Below are 21,704 nucleotides of genomic sequence, written 5' to 3'. Positions count from 1 at the left end.
ACAAATAATATTTAACATCTAATAATAAAATGATTAAAATGATACATAGATATTTGTTATAATGTACATACCAAGTTATTCACAAGTATTATCGTAATTTTACTCATTTAAATTAAGTCATAAAATATTTTATTTAATCAATTTTATTTAGAATTATAAATTATCTTTTTCTTTTTTTTGTTAGTTTTTTTTATTACTTTAAAAAATAACATATTAGTAAGAAATTCATTTTTTATTTATTTCATTTTATTTAAAAAAGGTTAAATGTTAAATAAACAAATTACAGTACATATTTTAATAGAATTTGGTTAAAAAACTAATATTCCTAACATTCTTAAACACAGATATCAATCATAGATCTTTTATCTTGTTTAATAGGGCAAACTAAAAAACGCGGTAATCAACAAATATATTTTACAATCATTGTTTCTTGTTTATCAAACTTTCGTTGATTTTGCATTAGGTTCTTTGAAATGTGGCATACATATAACAAAGGTTCAAAGTGTACTGTAAGAATTTTAATTCAATGTTGGTACACACTTTATTTTTATAATCGTATAATATTGTACAAATTATTACAATAAACTATATATTTCTGTAATTATGTCTGTTTCTTAGTTTTACCAACATGGCTTGCCGTAAGCGTTTGGCAAGATAGCAGAATTAAATAATACAGCCATACAGTGCAAAAATGCACTATCTCGAATCCTTCACTCTGTGATTACGATTTTTTTTCTCTAAAATTATATCCTACAATAATAGTACAAAAAATTATTATCGGGATAAATTGAAATTGCTAAATTAAACTCGTTATTTCTTTTAACGACTATCTACATATTGATGTATCCTATAATCGTTTCAGAGTGTATACAAGAAGAAAATAAAATGATGTCTCTTCTTGTGTACTACGCTATTGCTATACTCTATATTATAAGTATACATATTTATATATATAATATCATAAATGTTTATATTATATATATACATATATAAATGTAGACGTACGCCGCGTTGAGTGTGCTAACAGGATCAATGCTCCGTTTCATATTCACGTTTATCAGAAAAAATGTATACACGAGTTGTGTGTCATCCTATTTTATTGATATATTTCTTTATATTATATCCTATGTTAATGTACATTTTTGTTGTTTTCATAAGAGCGCACTAAAATAAAACTGGGTACTTTGTTTTTTTTTTTATTACAGTATACGTGACTAAAGGGTTCAAAAATCTATAGTAATATAGATACAATTTACAAGTTTCGATTTAAAAAAAAAAAAAGCAAAAAGATTTCTCGTATTACATCACAAATTATCTCATACACACAGTTCTATGAAATATCATAAATAAAAAGTATGACAATAATTTCACTAACTGTTAATTAAAAAACGTATGATGGCGAAATGAAAGCATAATATATATCTGAAGAACTAGATGGTATCCAGTATAACACTTGTCGTTAGTACCTGTGTACTATAGATTCGTGACTGTCGTGGGCACTCTGGTCAATTAGTACAATTTATCGCATCGTATATCGTTCGGAAATTATTTCGCAAACATGATGTTTATCAGCCTATCAAACCGGAGATTACGGACAATTTCACTGTCCTAAAGTCATATTAGCTTCATAATAACAAAATAGAATAAATTCGAATATATTTATCTTAGAAAAAGAATTTACATTGTAGAGAATCATTCACTATGTATGAGAGTAATCCATACTGCGCATAACATTATTACGATGTACCGTAGCATCGAAATGTTACAATACACTTGATATTTCGCGCGAGAGTTCACACTTGTGAACTCATGTTACACATATAGGCGAGTTTATAGGTCGGGAGTATGCAGCTCTAGGATTTAACCAAGGAATCAGACTGAAGGCCACCCTTTAATATTTTTACAGTCTATTTTATGTAGGTCCGATAACAACAATAAAAATTCTTAAATAAATATATATCGGTATAATCATTGATGGAATATTATTACGCAGTCAACTAGTTTCCTTGTTGTCACGAGTCATAAGATTTTTTCTTTTTTCTTGCTTTTTTTCTTCTTTAGATAGGTTTGGAATTAATTCGCGTCTTAAAGCATAGTATACATACACATGTACACGTTAACGGCACGTTAATCACTGTATGTTTGCAGTGATCGGCATGGAGTACCACAAAAAGTTATGCGAAATTCGATCAGACAAGACACAATTATCACTCAAGCTCATCATTGCTATTTTCCTCTGCCTTGAATCGCACCGGATCTAGTTGTAGGTTTCGCCGGTTGCGGAATAATCGTTATTTCGTCATTAATCTTCAATGGCTTTAGAAGCGAATCATTCGATCGAGACGATGGAGATGCAGGCGTGTTCTTCTTATCCATTACTCTTTTTGCTACAACACTATGCGCCGAGTATACGTGATTCTCGAACTGCTTGTACATTCCGAATGTGGCAGTGCAGACTGTACACTTATATGATAAATGTGCTGGCTTTAATGTCATCCCGTGATCTCGAGCAACATGATTTAATAATTTCCATTGATATACCTAGAAATCAACATGTACATCTCTCATAAATCATACTTATTTCTGTTTATACTTTCTCTATTCTTGAAAACAAAATCTCATGTTACAAACAACAGAAAAAAAATGAACTTACCCTGCCACAAGCTGGACAACGACCCGCATCTTTTCCTTTATTTGCTGCTTCTTGCATACTAGATGTAACAAGCCCATGAGATCCTAATAAATGTCTTTCCAAACCCTATTTAGAAAAAAGAAATATATTATTATATATATATACATTTTTAAATGGATGAAAATAATGATTAAATTTTAAAACTTTATATTTTAATAAATATTATATTTTACCGACATAAATAAAATGTTATATAAATATCAGTGCACATTTTTCATGATAAAAGAAATACAATAATTATACTTTAACTTCAGAAATATTTTTATTTATTTATTAACTTAACTAAATAATTGTGTAAAAATACCTGATCTGTAAAGAATCGAAATTGGCATTTCTGGCAGTTTAATGGAGGTCTGTTATAAATCATCTTTGGGTGTATTTTTACTTTGTGGATCCACTGCATGTGATTTCGTAATTGTTCTAGATCCTAAAACAAATACAATAGAATACAATGCAAAACATTTCGAAAAAATTTACAAATATTATTTAAAACATCTGTTAATAATTAGTATAACATCTGTTATTAATTAATAATATAAATTATTCAATTATTTATCATCTATTATATTAATTTGTTAATTTGCGCAATTTCCAAGAGTAGTGACCATCAAAAATAAAAATAATAAAAGCCTATAATTTAATAGTCTATAAATTTATCATACACCCACCTTAATATATCCATCACAAATTTCACATATAACAAATGTATTTTTTCCTCCAGACTTCGAAGAAGTTCCTGATCCTGGAATGGAGGTCTGAGATGTTGTACGTGGTAGTGGAGTAATAGATATACTCGGCTGACTTAATAGCTTCGCTGTAGGATTTTTGGAACTGGCTGTTGTATTCTGAAAAGTATAAAGTACTTACGTTATTTTTAAACACGAATTGGTGTTAGTTTAATAATGTTATTTTCATAAATCATATATAATAACAAATATGTTTTATTAATATCCACCTGAAAAATTTTACATTAAAGTTGTACACATTTGTTATTGCTTTTTTTCAGACAATGCGTGTATGTGTGTATATGTGTATTCTTTCACGAGATCTAACTAAATTTCTGCAAAGTTCAATGACAATTTATTGAATATACGAAACGTTGTTTCCCAATTTTTCATCGATTGATCTTTATTTATAACTATGTAGCAATTATAACTTAAGAATTAAGATAAACATTTTTCCCATTAGTAAAATTACATATATATTAGTTGATAAAGATTTAGCGTTTGCACTATATAGTACAAATATAATCATATCCCACACATTACTATTTATGTATGAACGAAAAAGGGTAAAATAAATATTATTGTATTTACTTTAATCCATTATATTAATGAGAAATATATATGTGTGTGTATCCTTAAGTATTATGTGTACGTGTAATATTAATTATTAGACCAATTTAAAAAATGGAAGGAATTTTCTATGCGCAGTGTTAAAGTTTTCAAGCGACTACAAGTTTATCCGATCGTTCATAATCAAACTTGGAGAATGTTAAAAGCCTTTCTTTTGCACCTGCAAAACACATCTCATTCATGCCAACTCACGAAATCAGTTATTCTCCCTGATTACTTTCCAATATTTATTTACCTGTGATGAGGACAACCTAGACAGAGAGTCGATTACGTTGGGTACAAGTGCAATTGGTGTGGGTTGACCGGAACTGCCGCCGCTACTGCTACTCACTCCCGAGACAGCCGACATGACAGTCCCAGAGCCACCCATCACCTGCCACCACCCATACATCTTTTTTACTAGTTCTTTGGAGCTTCGAATGTACTTAAAGTATTTACATGTGTACGGTATACACACATTCGTGAATATTGTTTCAGAGAATGCAGAGATTTTTTTTTTAAAAGAATGTGGCACACGTCCATTACTCTCTATTGTTAAGTAATATATATAAATATAAGATGTATATAACTTTATTATTGTTAATGTAATTTGTGTTTAAATTAACATAGAAGTTCTATAAACATCGATATAAGAATATTTCGCACAATTTATGAGTTTATTAACCCGAGATATATATACATATACATATATATATATATATATATATATATATATATATATATATATATACACACATATACACACACTTTTACACATATACACACACTGTATAAATACTTTGGCATATTTCGCATCAGTGGATCACTAGTCTCTCTAATATTAGCATTTCTATACACAGTAAGGGATACCATTTATATATTATTTTCGCAATTAACTAAATGGCTTTCGTCAACATAAATATTTACTTCATACACATTAGATATTAGAGAAAATTTGATGAATATATTTGAGAACATTTTCACCCCTTTCTTTTGACGTCACTCACCTTGTGCGATATTTATAAATAGATATGATTTTAGTATATATCTTATACTATTCTACCTATACTTTGTTAAAGACAATATTGTGCAGATACCAACTTACGATAAAATAAAATGATGATATGTGTATGCATTTAGAAAATTTAAAATAATAAACTATAGATACTAAATTATAATATGTTATACAGATAACAGTAGTCAAGTAATACACAGATATAATTCGACACAAATATTCTGGATACACACAGTTATTAAATTTTTGTGCAGCATGTAAATTGCGGCTTTCTCTAATTTTAAGAAGGGCATGACTTGTCATCTCAAAATTCTCATCGCCCTTATATGTTAGTAAGCATGTTAAAATAATAATAACGCGTGTATATATAATAATCTTATCGCAGATATTTATGATTAAAACTGAAAATTCATTTTTTATTTCACTTATTTTTTATTTATTTCAACATACTCTTCTTGCGATCTTCTTGCGAAGCACAAGTTTTTAATTTTTAATTTCATTTCATATTTTATTTTATATTTGTATTATATTTTATTTTATATTTTTATGTTTTCCGCTAAATCTAATTGTTAGTGTTTGCGTATGTATAAGGAGTATACATCTATGACAAATGCTATTGTTACCTGGAATATTTGGTTACTACTGAACTGGTATGACGTGGGTACCAATAAACCAGAGGATGTAGGACGATACATCATTCCTGCAACATTGTCTAACATACAGCTTACATTAATACATCGTGGATGCAAATCCATTAAACGTGTGATGCGTGGAGATTAGAGAAAATTCTCTTACTTTGTATTCTCATTAATTTCATAATCTGTTGTAAAAATTTACCTTGTCGCATTGGAGTAGCACCTGGCCGTAATGTTTTCAGATCGGAATATCTCGGCTGCATTGGCGGCCGTCCTCTTCCACGACCTGTGATCGGTGCGGGAAGCAGTTTTGGTAACAGCGGTTGAGGACCTTTTGCGCTCATCGCCATAGCTGCGAGCGCATTTGGATTGGTCGGGCCAACGGGTCGCGCGCGATTTACACGCGGTATTTTGGCCGGTGGCTCCCAATCCACCGCGGGCTCCAAGTTTCTCTCCGGTCTAAACTTCTTCGTGCAGGCGAGTATGTGCCGCGTCAATTTACCCTTCTGATTGTCCTCGAATGGACAGTTCGGGCACTGATGGAAAGCGGGACCGCGTTCCAATCTACCACGAGTATTATGCTCCGCTTCCATATGATACAGGATATCGTGAGGACTACGAACCTCCATCGGGCAGAAGTTACATTTGTAAACATAATTGCGCATATGTGGAGTTTCTAGATGATGCTGCATGACTAATGTCGATTCCGTTTTAAAACTACAGAACTCGCATTTTTTCATCTCTAAATGGAATGGTTCGTTATTTTCTTTACTAAACTCTAAATTCTTGATAAGTGAATTTATAGCTAATTGAGTCTCGGCTGATGTGCTACCTTTGCCTTGTTTACGCTTTTGAGTCCGTAAGAGATCAGTTTGCACATACTCCTGAACAAGGTTCATTCCAATTTGCATAAAGAACTTTCCCAATGGCAGATCAAAGTATGTCGGTATTTTATTTCTATCGTCTTGCCTTAGATCGTGCTTATCACTTAAACTACTGAATCCATGCTCGATCAAGTCTATTGAATTGTCACCTCTATCATCTCCCTCTCGCTTACCCTTTCCCTCCACATCACTGTCCTCAGATTTGTCGTTACCTCTTTTAACATCTAAAGAATCTTCTTTGTAATCTTCATTGTCCTTATTTTCGTCAGCAAGTCTTTTCATCCTTTCTTCCTTTTCTATCTCTTCAATGTTTCTCTCCAATTTAGTGACAAATTCTTTCAGTGGTTTTAGGGGTGGTTTTTCATATACATAAGGTACTATGAAAGAGGGTGCTTCAACTACGAACATATCATCGGTTAGTGTCGGCAAAATCGGCGGTACCGTCGGCGTAACTGTTGTCATACTACTGGTTTTTGGACTTAGCTGTGCCGCTTTTGACGTCATGGGTACTGGTGTGATAGTTGTCCTCATATTGGGGTACATTGTCTGCGTTGTCATACCACTCATCGGAACAACTGAGAACGGATTGGAGTTGGAAACTGTGTGATGAGGTTTGCTGTTACTCACGGGAACTCCACCGCGTCCCGAGAGAATGGAGTTCGTATCTATTATAACTAACGTAGGTTCCTTCTTTCCGCCCTTAATGGATTTACTACCAGCGGCGATCTCCACCAATCGTTTAGTATCATTAACGACAATGGTGGTTTTACTGTTTCTAACTGGTGACTTTAGTTTAGAATTTTCTTTATCCTTACTGTCGATACCGGCTAATGGATCTTCCGGTTTAATCTCTTCTATGTCAGATCCATCGTCTTCTACTTCCTCCTCCAACTCTTTCTCTATGTAGCTTGTTCGTTTAATGTTGCGCGAGCTTCTTCTAGGCGTGATACTACTAAGATCTACCTGTTTTCGCGGTTTTCTCTGTTTTGAGGGATCTTTAATAGCACGGTCTAGTGACGAATCATGATCGTTGCTTTTCGCGCTGTCAGTTATTTCTTCGATGTCGGGACTGCCACAGCTTCCATTCTCCTCGCAGAGCTTGACGTCTGACTTTTCCATGCTGCTGTCAGCAATTTCACTACTGTCACAACTACAGTTTGATGACACATCATTGTCGTGCTTCTCGATGGTTTTCTTCGAAAGGAAATCGTCATTATCCATATCATCGTTATCCAATTGTATTTCGGTAATACTCTCATCCAGACACTCTATATCAGAGTTATTACTTTGTTCATCTACATCCATAGCTTCGCAGGATGTGTTTTTTACACACTCGCTTATTTCAGTTTTAGACACTTCACTAGAATTGTTCGTCTCACTTACACCGTCGGGTGAGTTGGATACTTTAAAGTCATTTTTCAAATCAAACATTTCACCCTCTTTACTAGTATTACCTATTTCTTCATTTCGATCACTATCTTCATCTTTTCCTTCTTGAATGTTGACTGCTCTTTCGTGATCATCCTCGTCATATTGCTCGTCCATATCTTCTTCCTCTTCCTCTTCTTCGTCTTCATCACCCTCCTCCTCTTCTTCTTCTTCTTCTTCTTCTTCCTCTTCTTCTTCTTCTTCTTCTTCTTCAGCGATAACATCTTTCAGAGCTGTCTTGCTTGTATTATCACTGGTATCCATATATTCTTCGTTGTCAGCACTATAATTCCCATTGACACCGTTTGGAATAATCATATCTGTGAACAAATATTTTATATATAATAATTTAATATATAAAAATAATTCATTAAATAAATATCTTAATTATTTAAAAAAACATCAATATAAATATAAATATATATGTTATGTAATTACTAAAAAAAAATCCTAAAGCATATCTTTAAAGTTATTACTCTTAACATACCATGAATGTTTCTGTGATAAACTTATTTTAATTTAACGTAAGACTGAAAGAATTGATACAAAACCAAACAAGATATTATCATATTTGCAGCGAATATATTCTAGACGTAGATATTAGTTATGAAATATGGCATAAGAATATAGTTTTTCCAAAGCATTTTTCTAAAAGCTTTCAAGTCGCAATAATGGATGGTAATCTTTAGGTAAAATAATGTCACATGTAATTACGACCAAGCTATGATTAGTAATAAATAAATTAGATAACAATGTTATTGCTGTCTTATCAGTTCCAACAAGACTTCTCAATGAAATATGTAACACCTTTATAAATTACAACATGTTCATATTACATGCAGAAAGAATATGAAATCCTGTGCTCTCTCTCTCTCTCTCTCTCAATTTTCTTTTATTTTATATTCTTTTATATTATCTTACTAAAATATGATATGTACAATATCTGCTAAGCTCATCTGTAAGTGATGCGTGCTTTTAGAGACCTCGTCTTACAATTAGAGTGCCTGATACTGAATCAATCAATCAATCAAAAATCTCTCTCAGGCAGACAGCCATGTGCTATCAAAAATATACTATGCAACTTGATATACAATTTGATCCGGCCGATACAAAATGACATTGTGACAAAGTTCTGTGATCTATAGATCCAAAAGGATCTACAATCCAGAGGATCTGAATGCAAACTGTGAGAGTTGAATTTTACCGAGCATTAGAAACATGGAACAGGAGTCAGTGCTCACCTTTCAAATGCTTATCGGAACTGTCTTGTGACTGAGAGGCATCCTTAGAGGCAAGCTCCTCCAGCGTGCCTTCCATGAGTCCACCGTGGTCCGCCGCGCGGTCAATCTACAATTAACGACACACCACTGATGACAATCGGTAAGACGCAAAGAAGGTAAGAAGGGCGAGACGAAGCGCACCACGGCTACACGTTCACCACCTCGGGGATGGCGAAGGAGGCCTGGCGGAGGTGCGAGGGAACAGAAGGAAATTTTTAGCGAGGCCGAATTTTTCAAAATGGCGCTGCGAATTCCGCACTTGCGTCCGCTCTCGCTCCCATAACCAACAAACTTCCGTCTGAGCCCGAGGGGGTATCCGATGTCGTGTATATATGTGTGCGCGCGCGAGCGCACGCACGGCCGCGCGAGTATGCTGCACCTGGGGCGAATGCTATCGCGGCAACGACGGCGACGGCGACGGCGACGGCGACGGCGACGGCGACGGCGACAATGACAGCGTCGTCTCGAGTCCAAACGTTCTATCTTCACTTGGCGTGAACGAGTATGCGATCCGCTTGCACGCGCGCACACGCGACGACCGATGAACAGACGAACAGACGCACGGACGGACAGACGGACGGACGGACGAACGGATGGATGGACGGACGGACGGACAGACGGACGGACAGACACGCGAATGAATATCCGCGACTCCTGGTTCAAGCGGCTCCAACTCACGCGAGAACAGTTAGCGTCGTCTGCCAGCTAGCGCAGATAGTCATCTGCATCAACCTGCATTCGCTAACCACCGCTAGCGTCTACGAGTGCCAGTCAGTCATTCCATCAAACCATACAGCCAGTTCGCCAGTCGTCGATCCCGACCCTCCGTGCGCACCGCATCACTCTCTCTCTCTCTCTCTCTCTCTCTCTCTCTCTCTCTCTCTCTCTCTCTCTCTCTCTCTCACTCTGTCTCGTCTCTCCTCTCCTCTCCTCTCCTCTCCTCTCCTCTCCTCTCTCAACCTTCGCAACCTACCAACCTCCTCTACACCTATACCCAGAAAGAGAGCCTGCACGTATACAGAATATCCGTGTACGTGTACCGCGGCTGCGCGCGCGCAAAGCTTTCCGACGAGGCGTTACACGTTTAGACGCTGCAACGAGGACGAAGGTAAAGACTATGACGAGACGATAAATCAACCGCGCCAATTTTTCCCAGGATAAACGTCTGTGAGCGGCGACGTTTCAGCGAATTCGGCGAGTGAATCGTCAGAACGCCGAAGAGGTATCACGATTCACGTTACCGCCTATCATCCATGAACGTGACGTTCAACATCCTCTCGCGACGTACCCCGGCGTCGTAAGGAGGTGGAGAAGGGATTCCGGGGGACAGAAAAGCGAAGGACCCGCGCAACGGCTTCGACTCGTCTCCCGCCGAGAGAGAAAGAGGAGAGAGAGAGAGAGAGAGAGAGAGAGAGATAAAAGGGGGGGAGGGAGAAACGACTGGCGAGATCAGGGGGGAAGGAGACTTCGGCTGCCGACCGGGATGGCGTCGACGTAGAGGTTATAAAGCCTGAGACCACAATTGAAAAGAACAAGCAATAGAGGAATAACAGGGAATAAAAGTACAAGAGATTGTACGTATCAGAAACCGTGTATACTAGAATGTATGATTTTTGATAGGTTGAAATTTGTCATTCCTGTTCCTATTACCTGTGCCTTTCAATGGGTGCATTCAATATTACAATCGCTCACTGAGCTCTTCCATTTCTGATTAGCACATTTCGTTAAATCCAAAAATATATGCCCGTATCAGTCAGACACTTGTACTTAAAGCTTCCTTAAATTTATCTTTTAGATGCTCAGTAGCCAATGAAATAATTCGTAGAGTATCTAAAGATAAATTTAAGAAAGCTTTAAATATAAGGCCTGATTATGAATATGGGTTTATTAGATCAAACAGGTACACGAGCTCATTGAGCGAGCAGGATATCAATCATGAAACTTTATCCTTAGGATGGAAAGTGAAAAGTGAAAATTTCAACCATCGAAGTTAATGCAGAAATTTTTCACTTTTCATCCTAGGAAAAAACTTTCATGATTGATACCCAGTTGTAATATAGAGGATGCATTCCGTTTTGCACTCACAGCGCTTGTAAGCATCATTTCCGTTATCCTTGTTTAATATTTGATAGACAACAAGACATGATATGATGTGTACAGCGTGTAAACGTAAAAACGAAATGTATCCTGAATGTTTAGGGTGCTTTCTCATGAGTCAGAATTTCGGAAAGGTAATACGACCAATCAGAATCGTTCGTTTGTATGACGTGTTAAACTTTAATGATTCTGATTGATCGTATGAGATCAATAAGAAGATTAATTCTGCGATTCCGTTTTCCAAAATTCCAACTATCATAGGAAAGCACACCTTTAGGCTTAATAAATTTCAACCTATTAGAAACGGTGTATTCTTATACATATTCACGGTTTTTGATGGGTTGAAATTTGTTATTACCTTTTGGGCGTTTTCCAAGTACAGTGTAACGCAGTGAACCGTTTCATCCTGTAACGTTGACAAACAACAAATATAATTCACTTGTGTTACACTGGGAGTTTTCCAGAAGTATAATACAGTGAGTCATTACATCCTTGTTATTTGTCAACATTAAAGAAGAAATGATTCAGTGTGTTACACTGTGCAAAATGTCCCTTGTATCCTTGTTGGAAAGCGCTATGATTAAACCTAATGCACAACTAAAAAGCACAGGTAATAGGAAGAGAATAACAGATTTCAACTTATCAAAAACCAAGGAGTCAGTTACAGTTCCTGAAATGAGAAAATTACAAAAGTGAGCAAATAAGTATTGATTGAGTTTTTAATTTTTTCAGGACCGTAAATAGGCTCCCAGAATACACCATTTTTGATAGGTTGAAATTTATTATTCCCTGTTCCTATTGTTTTACCTGTATTATTCTTTAATTGTGAATTAGGCTTTAAACTTAAAGCCGTAATCACACTATAGACTCCGACTCGACTTTCTACTGACTCGGAACTCCCGATTATCATTCAACCAATCACAGCAAAGCACCGGCTACTTCTGATTGCCGAGTCGCGAATAAAAATCACCCCATTTTCAGTCGGCAACGTTGAATTGAGTCGAATCAAGTCGGAATCGTTGGATGGACGTTTTTCCCCCCTCGGAAGTTCATCCCTTAAGTAATTTTTACGCGTGGGACCGAGACTTAACCGAGTCTGAAAGCCACGGGGTGAAAGAAGAAGAAATGAGAGTCGGGAATCTATGAGTGTGATTACAGGGATAAGGATAAAGGGAGAAAATCAACTATCCGATCGGTTTGACAGATCACCGGCCCGGCCGAATTCGCCTCCCCCTCCGAGATTTGCGGAGACGATCGGAGCTCTTCTCTTCAACGGTACTCGTGGATGCCGCCTGCTTTCCACGGTCACTCCCGCGCTTACCGACGTGAAACGCGCACGTTTTCGCCAGCCCGACGGCCCCGTTCCGACTTGTGCTCGTGAGATCCCCTCCCGGCGCCACGAGACGCCGCTATTTCTCCGACTTGCTCCAAAACGTCACGTCACGTCACGTCACGTCGCACGCGTTTCCTTAAGCTCTTCTACACTCTTTGTGTCTTCATTTTCTTTCCCCTCTTTATCCCGGAGTGCAGAAGGTATACCAAGCACGAGAACGAGAGCCCACGGGCTTTCCGAAGCGCGCGGGGCGAGACGAGGCCGAGGCGCGGCGGTATTCCCAGCGGTGTTTATTACCGTATTCAGAAGCGCCTTTTTCACCCCCGGTTTCCCAAGGTCCTCGTTTTTATCCTCGACGACGGGCTCGTCCTGTCTTGACGCGCGCGCGCGCGCGCGCACCAACTCGAGAGAGATTTACGGCCGTGAAGAAGATACGACTCTTCTGCGCGATGCACACTCGCGACTCGACGCGCCGCCGAGGACGCGACGACGCGCGCTTGAGAGCGCAGAAGCACGGACGGACGGACGGACGGACGGATAGACGGGCGGGCGAACCGACGGTGCCGACGGGAGTGAGAGAGACAGACGAAGGCAGACACGCACTCACTCACTCACGCACGCACGCACGCACGCACGCACACACGCACACGAATGACACCGTGTCCGGTCGGAACGTAAAAGCTCGTTCACGACGACGCGGCCGTGCGTCACTCGGCACGCGCGTAACAACGACCGACGCGGTCGAGGCGATCGCGTCTTCCATTCATGCCGCTCTCAGCGCTTTTTTTTGTTCCTCCCTCACTTCAACCATCCAACTATTCCGAATCGTGCGTCTTCGTACGCTTCGAGTAATCGGGTGTACGAGAGAGTGCAGCAGGTACAGGTAATACGCGCGCGGGTCGCAAGCAAACTGCAACCGACAAGCAACTTCCCCTCCCGACGGGAGAAGTTGAGGTTAATTTTTCCAAGCTCTCCTTCCGAGCTGCGTACGATTCTCTCTCTCTCTCTCTCTCTTTCTCTGTCTGTCTGTCTGTCTGTCCATCATTCGGTATCATTTAGAGATTCTCAGTCGTCGTTGACCGCGTTGTTAGTCCTACTCAATCTTCCCAGTCGAGGCTACAATGCGCTCAACGACGAATGGTGTATACGTACTTAGAGACGAAGAGCGAGAAGACGGAAATGATAAACGGCAGCGGCGACCACGGTGAGGACCAGGACGAGGAGGGTTGTCTAGAGCGTCGGCCGACGCGACATCATCGCGATCCTCATCGGTGACGGGCGGTCGGCGACGTCGTCGATGGCTGTCGCGTGCAATGCTGTATCGGCTGCAGCAGCGGTACAAGTATAATGAATATTACGATCCGATCGCTCGTGGGGGACACGGGGTTGCACGCGGTTTATTCACAAACCTGTAAATAGGGAACACACATTCATCGTTGATAATTGGTACACTAGAGGGCAGGCGCGACGGGTGGGAAGCGTTAAAAAGTTACGATCAGGGCCGTAGCGAGTGACGATTCTTTGGAGGTCTCTTGCCCTGTCGCAACCTCGTACCGTTAAAGGCCCATCCAGATGAAGCTTGCATATTAAATATATATATGTATGTACATACATATCAGAAAAATCGACCAATCGCGCGCAACCAACGCGACGAACGAAAAACAATATGGCATCCCTCACGCCGGGTTTGATTAGTCGAATAGTCGGCCGTGCGCGGCCTACACGAATCAGTCTGGATAAACCTTCGGAGCGTGCAGCTGCGCGCTCCTTTTTTTTATATGAGAAATACCGTGTCGGAGAGGAGATGGAGGGAGAGAGAGAGAGAGAGAGAGAGAGCAACGGCTCCTAGGAAAGATCGTTGTCGAATAGGTTCGTTGGGAATACTCCCGTATCGCTTCACTCCTGAATTTTCTCGAATCTTTCGGTATGAAAATGTCAAACGGATAGAATGGGATATCCCGATCTCCTCGACCGAATTAATATCGACATTTCCTACATAAAAATGTTCGGATCCTGATGTAATTAATTGTCGAAAGCAATGGCACTTTCATCAAATTTCATAAAATATGACAAACATGACGGTGATATTCATAGTAATGTCCTTAAAGTTTGAGGAATATGGATCGGTCTTCACATAATCCATTCTTATTTCAAGACCGTCTTATGTAATATCCTAAGATGGTAATAGAACTCTGTGAAGAATTCATAGTCTATTCTTATTTTAAGATCGTCTTGAGTAATGTCTTACAATGTTAATACAGCCCTCAATGATCAGTTCATCTTAAAACTGTACTTGAAACTTCAATATAAGTTTCTGACTATGGCTGATATTCATAGTCAATTTTTATATCTGAGACGATCTTAAGTACGATCTTAAGATGTCATAATCAGAGATAGAGAGCCATATTGGCATCTTAAAACATTATCTAAAACCGTCTTAAAATAAAAACTGATGGTCCATATTCCTCAATAAATCATAAAGACTTAATAGAATTAAAAGCTTAGTGTTATAAAAATTATGGTCTACTTCCGAATCAAACTCTGATCAAATTTAACCGACTTAAAACAAAATTTATTTATCTAATAATAATTTAATCTTTAATTTAAATATAATATTATAATTTTATATTATACATTGTAATTAATAATAAAATTTTTTAATTTATACTTTCTTCTTTACGATTCAATCTACTTCTTTCTACGTTAAACAGAAAAAAAATTATCAATTATTAATGTTATTCGCATTAATAAAACCGTATTTAATAATAATGGACGAATTAATCAGAGTTTGGTTCGGTCAAAGTCGTTCTAGGATAAGCGAACTGCGAAAGATGCTGACCCGTCTCGACAGCCGGGACAGAGGAAAAATCGACCTCAAGTCGGCCAAAGAATACGCCATTATTTTAACATGTATCATGGCATATATCTTCGCACGGAGAGAGATGCGTTTTATCTTAATTACTTTTAAAAGCAAAAATGAAAGTGTGAAAATAAACAAAACCCAACCCGTCTTTCTGGTCATCTTATCGCAACAAGACAATATTCAACGGGGAAGAGATTAGCTCCGTAACGGTACAATGCCATGATGCCAAGAGGAAACGTGTAGCACTATGCGCATCCTTTCATCCTTAAATTCTCATCGTTTAACGGAAATATAACGGTTTCCCGAAAAGCTATTTGAATATTTCTTCATTATGTAATAAAATATGTAACAGATACAAATATAAAATTGACAATTGATTTAATTAATTAATTCATAATAGTAACTGAACAGTTATGTTTTCTGCAAAACGTATATTCGTAAGTTTTACATTTGAAATTTCTTTGTTCTCGAAGACCTCGTAGAGCTTCACGTTTCCTAGCGAGTTTGCAGACAACTTGCGAAATGATGTGTTTTTTTGCGTGTGCATGTGCGAGGGCGAGCATTATTCTAAATCAATTTTTCGGGTTCCCGTCTTCTTCGTTTTTAACTGTTGAAATCGTTACTCTGCGCTCCGACGGTACACACAGCGTTGCCAAGTTTACACGCAAAATCAATGCCGTAATAAAAGTAATAATAAAACCGTTGAGTAAGAGTGCATCTTCATATGCAAAATGGGTTTTTGTCGTAATGGGAAAATAGAGATTGTCGGAATCGACAACAATATTATCGAGGGCATGTCGTCGCCAAATCGTCACCGTCTCACAAATCTCACGATACAAATTTTAATAATAATTAATAATTCCTGTCGATATATTTTTCATAATAAAGAATCACAAGAAAGCAAGTATATCGAACGTCAATTACCTTCATTTATAAATACATAAGATTAGCTATTTCTCTACAAACGACATATAAAAACTCATATTGATAAAAGTATCCAAAAATTTATCAGTAAATGTCAGGTGATGTTTTTTTTTATCTATAGCGGATTGTAATCTTTTATGTTGCATGGGAGCTTTTCTAGGTCACAGACTATGTATAAAGAAAGGAATTGAAAGAATCAGTGCAAGAAGGAGGCAGTATCATGACTCAGGAGCTTATTTCTACATTTTTCATTCTTCTGAAAGAGTGTGGATATTTAAAGTATCTAAAATATGCTTGCGGGCATACATTATAAGGCGCCACGTGTTTCTTAACAATACGAATTTCAAATAGATTGAAAAAAAAAACTCTTCTGAAATCTAATTCAAATACAAATCCATATCTAAGGTGGATTTTTTTTAATTATTGACTTACCTAATTCTTGTATCGAAACCTATTTTAATTTCAATCGCGGTGTATCGAGGTCGCAGTCGTTTTTACGGTTGACCTTTTGCATTTATAATCATTTGGGTTTGCATAAAAAAAAATTGTTTTCTTTCTACATCACGATTGTGACAGTCAGTTGCAACACAACGCTTCCTTGTCACAGAAACGATACTTGCATCCGTGCAACTAATCGCACAATCACGGCGAAGTTGGTCGTTTCAATTTGTCTTTTTTTTTTGTCGAAAATGAGAGTGCGGCGAATTTATCTACAATCTACATCTATTAAAAATGTTTTGGTTATACAGTATCATATATAGTTAAAAATATGCAGTAAAAAAATCAATTAAAAAACTAATATCGACTAGCCAACAAATTTTTTTCATAAATACACTTTGTAACTAATTGCAAAAACAATAAATAATCTAGCCTATAATGGCAGTAAAATGGCTAAATATTTTGTTTGAGTTTAGGTAAGTAATTTTGAAGTGAGAAAGTAGATTCAAATAAATTTTTACACGAATTACTTATTAGAATTTTATTAGTATATATAAATAAATTTGATTTAATTCGTGATGCTACCTTATCAAAATTTGCAAATAAATATTACAAAACGCGATTTTACAATAAGACATACAATAATAATAAAAAAATTAAATAAACTTTTAAACCAATAAGCTAGAAATATACGCAAATTTTACATAGATACTCAGAGACGTAATATTAGAACAATCAATGAAATGTTTATATTTTTGTTAATGTTTTGAGATGGGTGATACATACATTCTTAAGCTATTGAAATATTTAGTACCTTTTGTATCTGCAATCCTTCAAAGCAAGAAGCAACGTATAAGTTACAGTAAACGTGACGAAGGCACAGTGTTTCTCACGATTTCACCATATCTGTGTTTAACAGGCGTAATTCAATCGCCGTTATACTTTTACCGGTGGTTCACGAGTTTAGGTTTAGGATTAACAGTGACGCGCGTGTGAGAAGTCTTCAATCTAAAATAAAAATTATTTAACAAAAATGAATGACAGAAGAGCTAAGAGCCAAATTTTTCGTATATTTATATTCTTAAAAACACACACACGTTTCGACCTATTTGTCAGGTCATCCTCAGTGTATACATGTGGATAAATTAACGCAAATTTAATAAAAATCATAAAACGGTTAAATACAATTTCTGCAAATTATAGTTACGTAAAGTGGTGGACCTATTTCTTCATGTCTGTTTTCATTCGCAACAATGCAATGCTTTCCGTCTTGTCATCATCGTAGTTACTTTCTTCTTACTCTTTCTCTAAAAATTATTTAACATTTTACAATAACAATAAAAAGGACCGCTACGATGCGTTTTCAAATTCAAAATAATGTATCGAAAAAAATGCGTGTATTGAAATATGTATGTCACTTGGAATTTATAATTAAAAAAAAATTAATATTTCACGTACTAATGAAGTTATTGAGTGATTGACATTTGACGATGTTACAACAAGAAACACGATAAATAAGTATTGATATACTTTTGCGGATATACTGTTGGAACTATTAAAGCTTGTTGCGGTTATCTCATAAATAGTTAATCTTTCCCGAAAGCCTTATCTTAATTTTCGCAAAGTGAACGAAGCTTATCTTAATTTTCATAAAATGAACGAGAAAACGTTCGAAACGAAAATTTTTTAAATCATGAACAGTCGAACGAAATTTTGATTATTAATATTAAGATTTTGTATATAGTTAAACATTTATAGGTAAAGGGAAGATTGTAATTATTAGGTCTTTTGATAGCAAAACTGTTCAAATGTCGTCGACGTTTCTTCGGCGACTTTTGAAAAGTTCTGCTCCCAAGTGATGGTATTTTCTAAGATGGAAGAGAGAATGTAAACGGTGTCAGTGTTCTGATTTTAAGATGTTATTATAAACGATCTGGAGGTATTCTGTTATACTATACTGCATTCTTTATTTTTACATAAAGAAATTTCAGATTTCGAGATATCATATTTACATAAAAATATCCGATATATATCGAATGTATATCCAAATGTAGTTATTTATAAAATTTTTATATCTTAGAAAGTAAACCTAGAATTATGTGTCGTAGTCTTTATTGTTTCCAAAAAACTATTAAACATTTTTTTATAAACAATATATTCTGTTCCTTGTAGAAAATAAATAAAGAAACATATAAATAAATGAAGAATATAAGATGTATATGTAGATAAAAAGCTATCGTCATCAGAACAGTATTTTTAGCCATTACTTCAGCCATTATTTGAAAAAATTATAATATAATTTTATTACGTGATATGAAGCCGATAAAATTATCAATTACGGAGATCCAGAAATAATAACAAATAAAGTGAAAAAATATTCTAAACTAATTATTATTGGGAAGAACCGTGTAAAATCAATAAATACACAGCGTTGTAATTATTCAATTTAAATCGTCAGTTTTATGAAATTATGTACGGTATATATCAGTAAATATCAATAAATATCATAAATCAATAACATACATTGGATATATATTATTAGCTGCATTTAGCAGAAAAAGCAATTTTGCAACTGTTGTAAAATTCTTTAATGTGATTAGTCTTGGTTTTTCACTATATCTAATTGTAAGTGTATAAATCAATCATGTTAAAAAATATTGCAACATCTGCAAAGTTGCTTTTTCTGCTGAACGCAGCTATTGATATATCATGAAGAAAAAACAATAATTTTATTGATAAACGCAAAAGATTTACAAAATTGAATTGTCAAATTTGTTTGCTATAAACAGCAAACAAATTTGCATATTTGACAGATACTTTGCATTTGTTGCAAATAATTTTTGTAGCAAGTATAAAAAAATAAATATTCTGCATTATACCTGCAAATAATTTTGTGATCCTTATATTTACAAATAGAATTTATCGTCATGGTATAGGATTATCGTTCATAGCAAATTTGTTTCTTTTCTTCGACTTTGAAAAATTTAGAATATATGTAAATTCTATGGTTCCATCAAATTAATTTTGGTACAGAGAGGATATCCAAAATTCCTCTCCCTTTCTCTCTATACTTTATCTGTAGATTTTTTTCTAGATACGATAACAATTAGGTAGAAGAAAACTGATTGTGATAAGAAAAATGTAAATTCTAGATAAGCATGATGTTTTTCTGCTTTAATCGTATTATCTTTATCTTTATAGATCACCCACGTGCCGAGATTAATTATCGCGCAGCGCAAAAAAAAAAAAAATGATTCGAACGATCCTCGTTGGACGCGAACAAAATCGACAAATCCGGCACCTCGATACGGCCCTGTTTACAATTAAAACTCCCTACTTCGACCTCCATTTTGAGTTCCTACTTCCTAGCATTTGTTTACTGAAGCAAGCGTACCGTCATTACGACCGTGGAGCGAAAAGAGGAGATATGGTACCCATATACACAAGTTCGTTCGTACAGGAGCGAGCTCAAAAAGATTTCTGTTCATCGGTGAAGAAGGAAAAGATCGGAGAAGGGTGAGATGATGAAACGTGAGGGCGCAGTGCACCTGGCGGACGTGATACGGCCCTGACATGTCGTTCTCCACGCGCGTGCCGCACTAAGGAAAAAGCACACGAGTGACACAAGTGCACGCGAGGATCCAACAATCAACTGATGCGATGTGCAATTACGCATATCTACGCCCCTCTCTCTCTCTCTCTCTTTCTCTCTCCTTTTTTACCGCTCGCTTCCTCGCTCACACATACACACACGCAACACGCGCACGCACGTCACGACTACAATCCGACCGGTCGGGTCTCCCGCCATTTCTACGTGACGGCCGCGACGTGCATGGCCCGTCGAACAGCTGCCGATCGCAACTGATTATCAGTGATCATCCCCCCGGACCGGACGAACGATTGTCGCTGCCGCAAACACACGCACTCGGTCTCGCGCCGGATTGCCGCGCTTATTTAAATTCACACTGACCGTTCGTTCAGCGTACCGGCGAACACCTGCGGTAGCACCCGCGGCTCCCACGACACGCCGGCGTTGTTCGTGCGTGAGCTGACGATCCGTTCGCATGCACACAGTGTTTACTTCAACCGCGACGCGACGCGACGCGACGTCACCGATCCGCTCCTTTTACCACCGTCGGCGAAACTGTCAAGATGGCGGCCGCCGTCACGTGACTCACGACGTTTATGACGTCCGTGAGAATGTTAAAGGGCCGGCGGCCGGCCATTCGCGTTTGTTGCACGTCATCACGTGACCGTGTCCACGTGCGTGTCCAATGGGAGAAGTGCTTCCCTAAAAATAAGGGCGAATTATAATCAAAATGGCGTAAACGGGGTGAACACGATTATCACCACGTCTGCCCTTTTTCAATGATGTAGAATTGATATGGCGATTCGTTATATTAATACGAGAGAATTTGAAAAGAGATTTTTAATAAAAGTAATTATATATGTAATAGACTTTTTCGTTTGCAATGCACGCGCGCGCGCGCGTATCGCGAGAGACTCTATCAGCGTTCCATATACATAAGTTTTATTTTAATATTTCTTAACCTTAATTACATTACTAAATACGTTTTAACCTAATCTATAGTGCATAGATGCTGTAAATTATTTTTCTTCCTGTTTCTTGTTTTATGTCTCGTTGACTTTCCTTCGTCTTTCAATCGTTTATCGATAATCGCATTTCTTGTCTCTTCTGAAACATGACAACTTTTATCTCGGACAACGAAAAACGAAAATTTCTTACGAAATATTTTATAACTCAGTCTTTTTCACAAGGG

The 21,704-nt window shown here is 37.0% G+C and overlaps 1 protein-coding gene across 12 annotated transcripts; it reads right to left on the bottom strand.

Moving 5' to 3' along the window:
* Nucleotides 1-1,376: 1,376 nt before the first annotated feature.
* Nucleotides 1,377-21,244, bottom strand: LOC108754756. Of its 12 annotated transcripts, none has more exons than XM_018497322.1 (10): nucleotides 20,894-20,959; nucleotides 13,851-14,107; nucleotides 9,230-9,335; nucleotides 5,879-8,308; nucleotides 5,665-5,753; nucleotides 4,283-4,420; nucleotides 3,361-3,537; nucleotides 2,997-3,119; nucleotides 2,654-2,758; nucleotides 1,377-2,541 (listed from the first exon to the last, which is right to left on the bottom strand). In XM_018497322.1, the coding sequence occupies exons 3-10, from the start codon at nucleotides 9,303-9,305 to the stop codon at nucleotides 2,227-2,229; spliced, it is 3,453 nt and encodes a 1,150-aa protein (XP_018352824.1). In that variant the 5' UTR covers nucleotides 9,306-9,335; nucleotides 13,851-14,107; nucleotides 20,894-20,959; the 3' UTR covers nucleotides 1,377-2,226. The 12 variants fall into 12 exon arrangements, with proteins under 12 accessions (XP_018352824.1, XP_018352826.1, XP_018352827.1 ...); XM_018497324.1 differs by lacking the exon at nucleotides 20,894-20,959 and adding an exon at nucleotides 20,646-20,887; XM_018497325.1 differs by lacking the exon at nucleotides 20,894-20,959 and adding an exon at nucleotides 17,738-17,881.
* Between the last annotated feature and the right edge of the window lie 460 nt (nucleotides 21,245-21,704).

This window comes from Trachymyrmex septentrionalis, unplaced genomic scaffold, assembly GCF_001594115.1.
Source record: "Trachymyrmex septentrionalis isolate Tsep2-gDNA-1 unplaced genomic scaffold, Tsep1.0 scaffold80, whole genome shotgun sequence".
Classification (NCBI taxonomy): Eukaryota; Metazoa; Arthropoda; class Insecta; order Hymenoptera; family Formicidae; genus Trachymyrmex; species Trachymyrmex septentrionalis.
The sequence above is the reverse complement of the archived record's forward strand: the minus strand, read 5'-3'. Positions and strand labels throughout refer to the sequence as shown.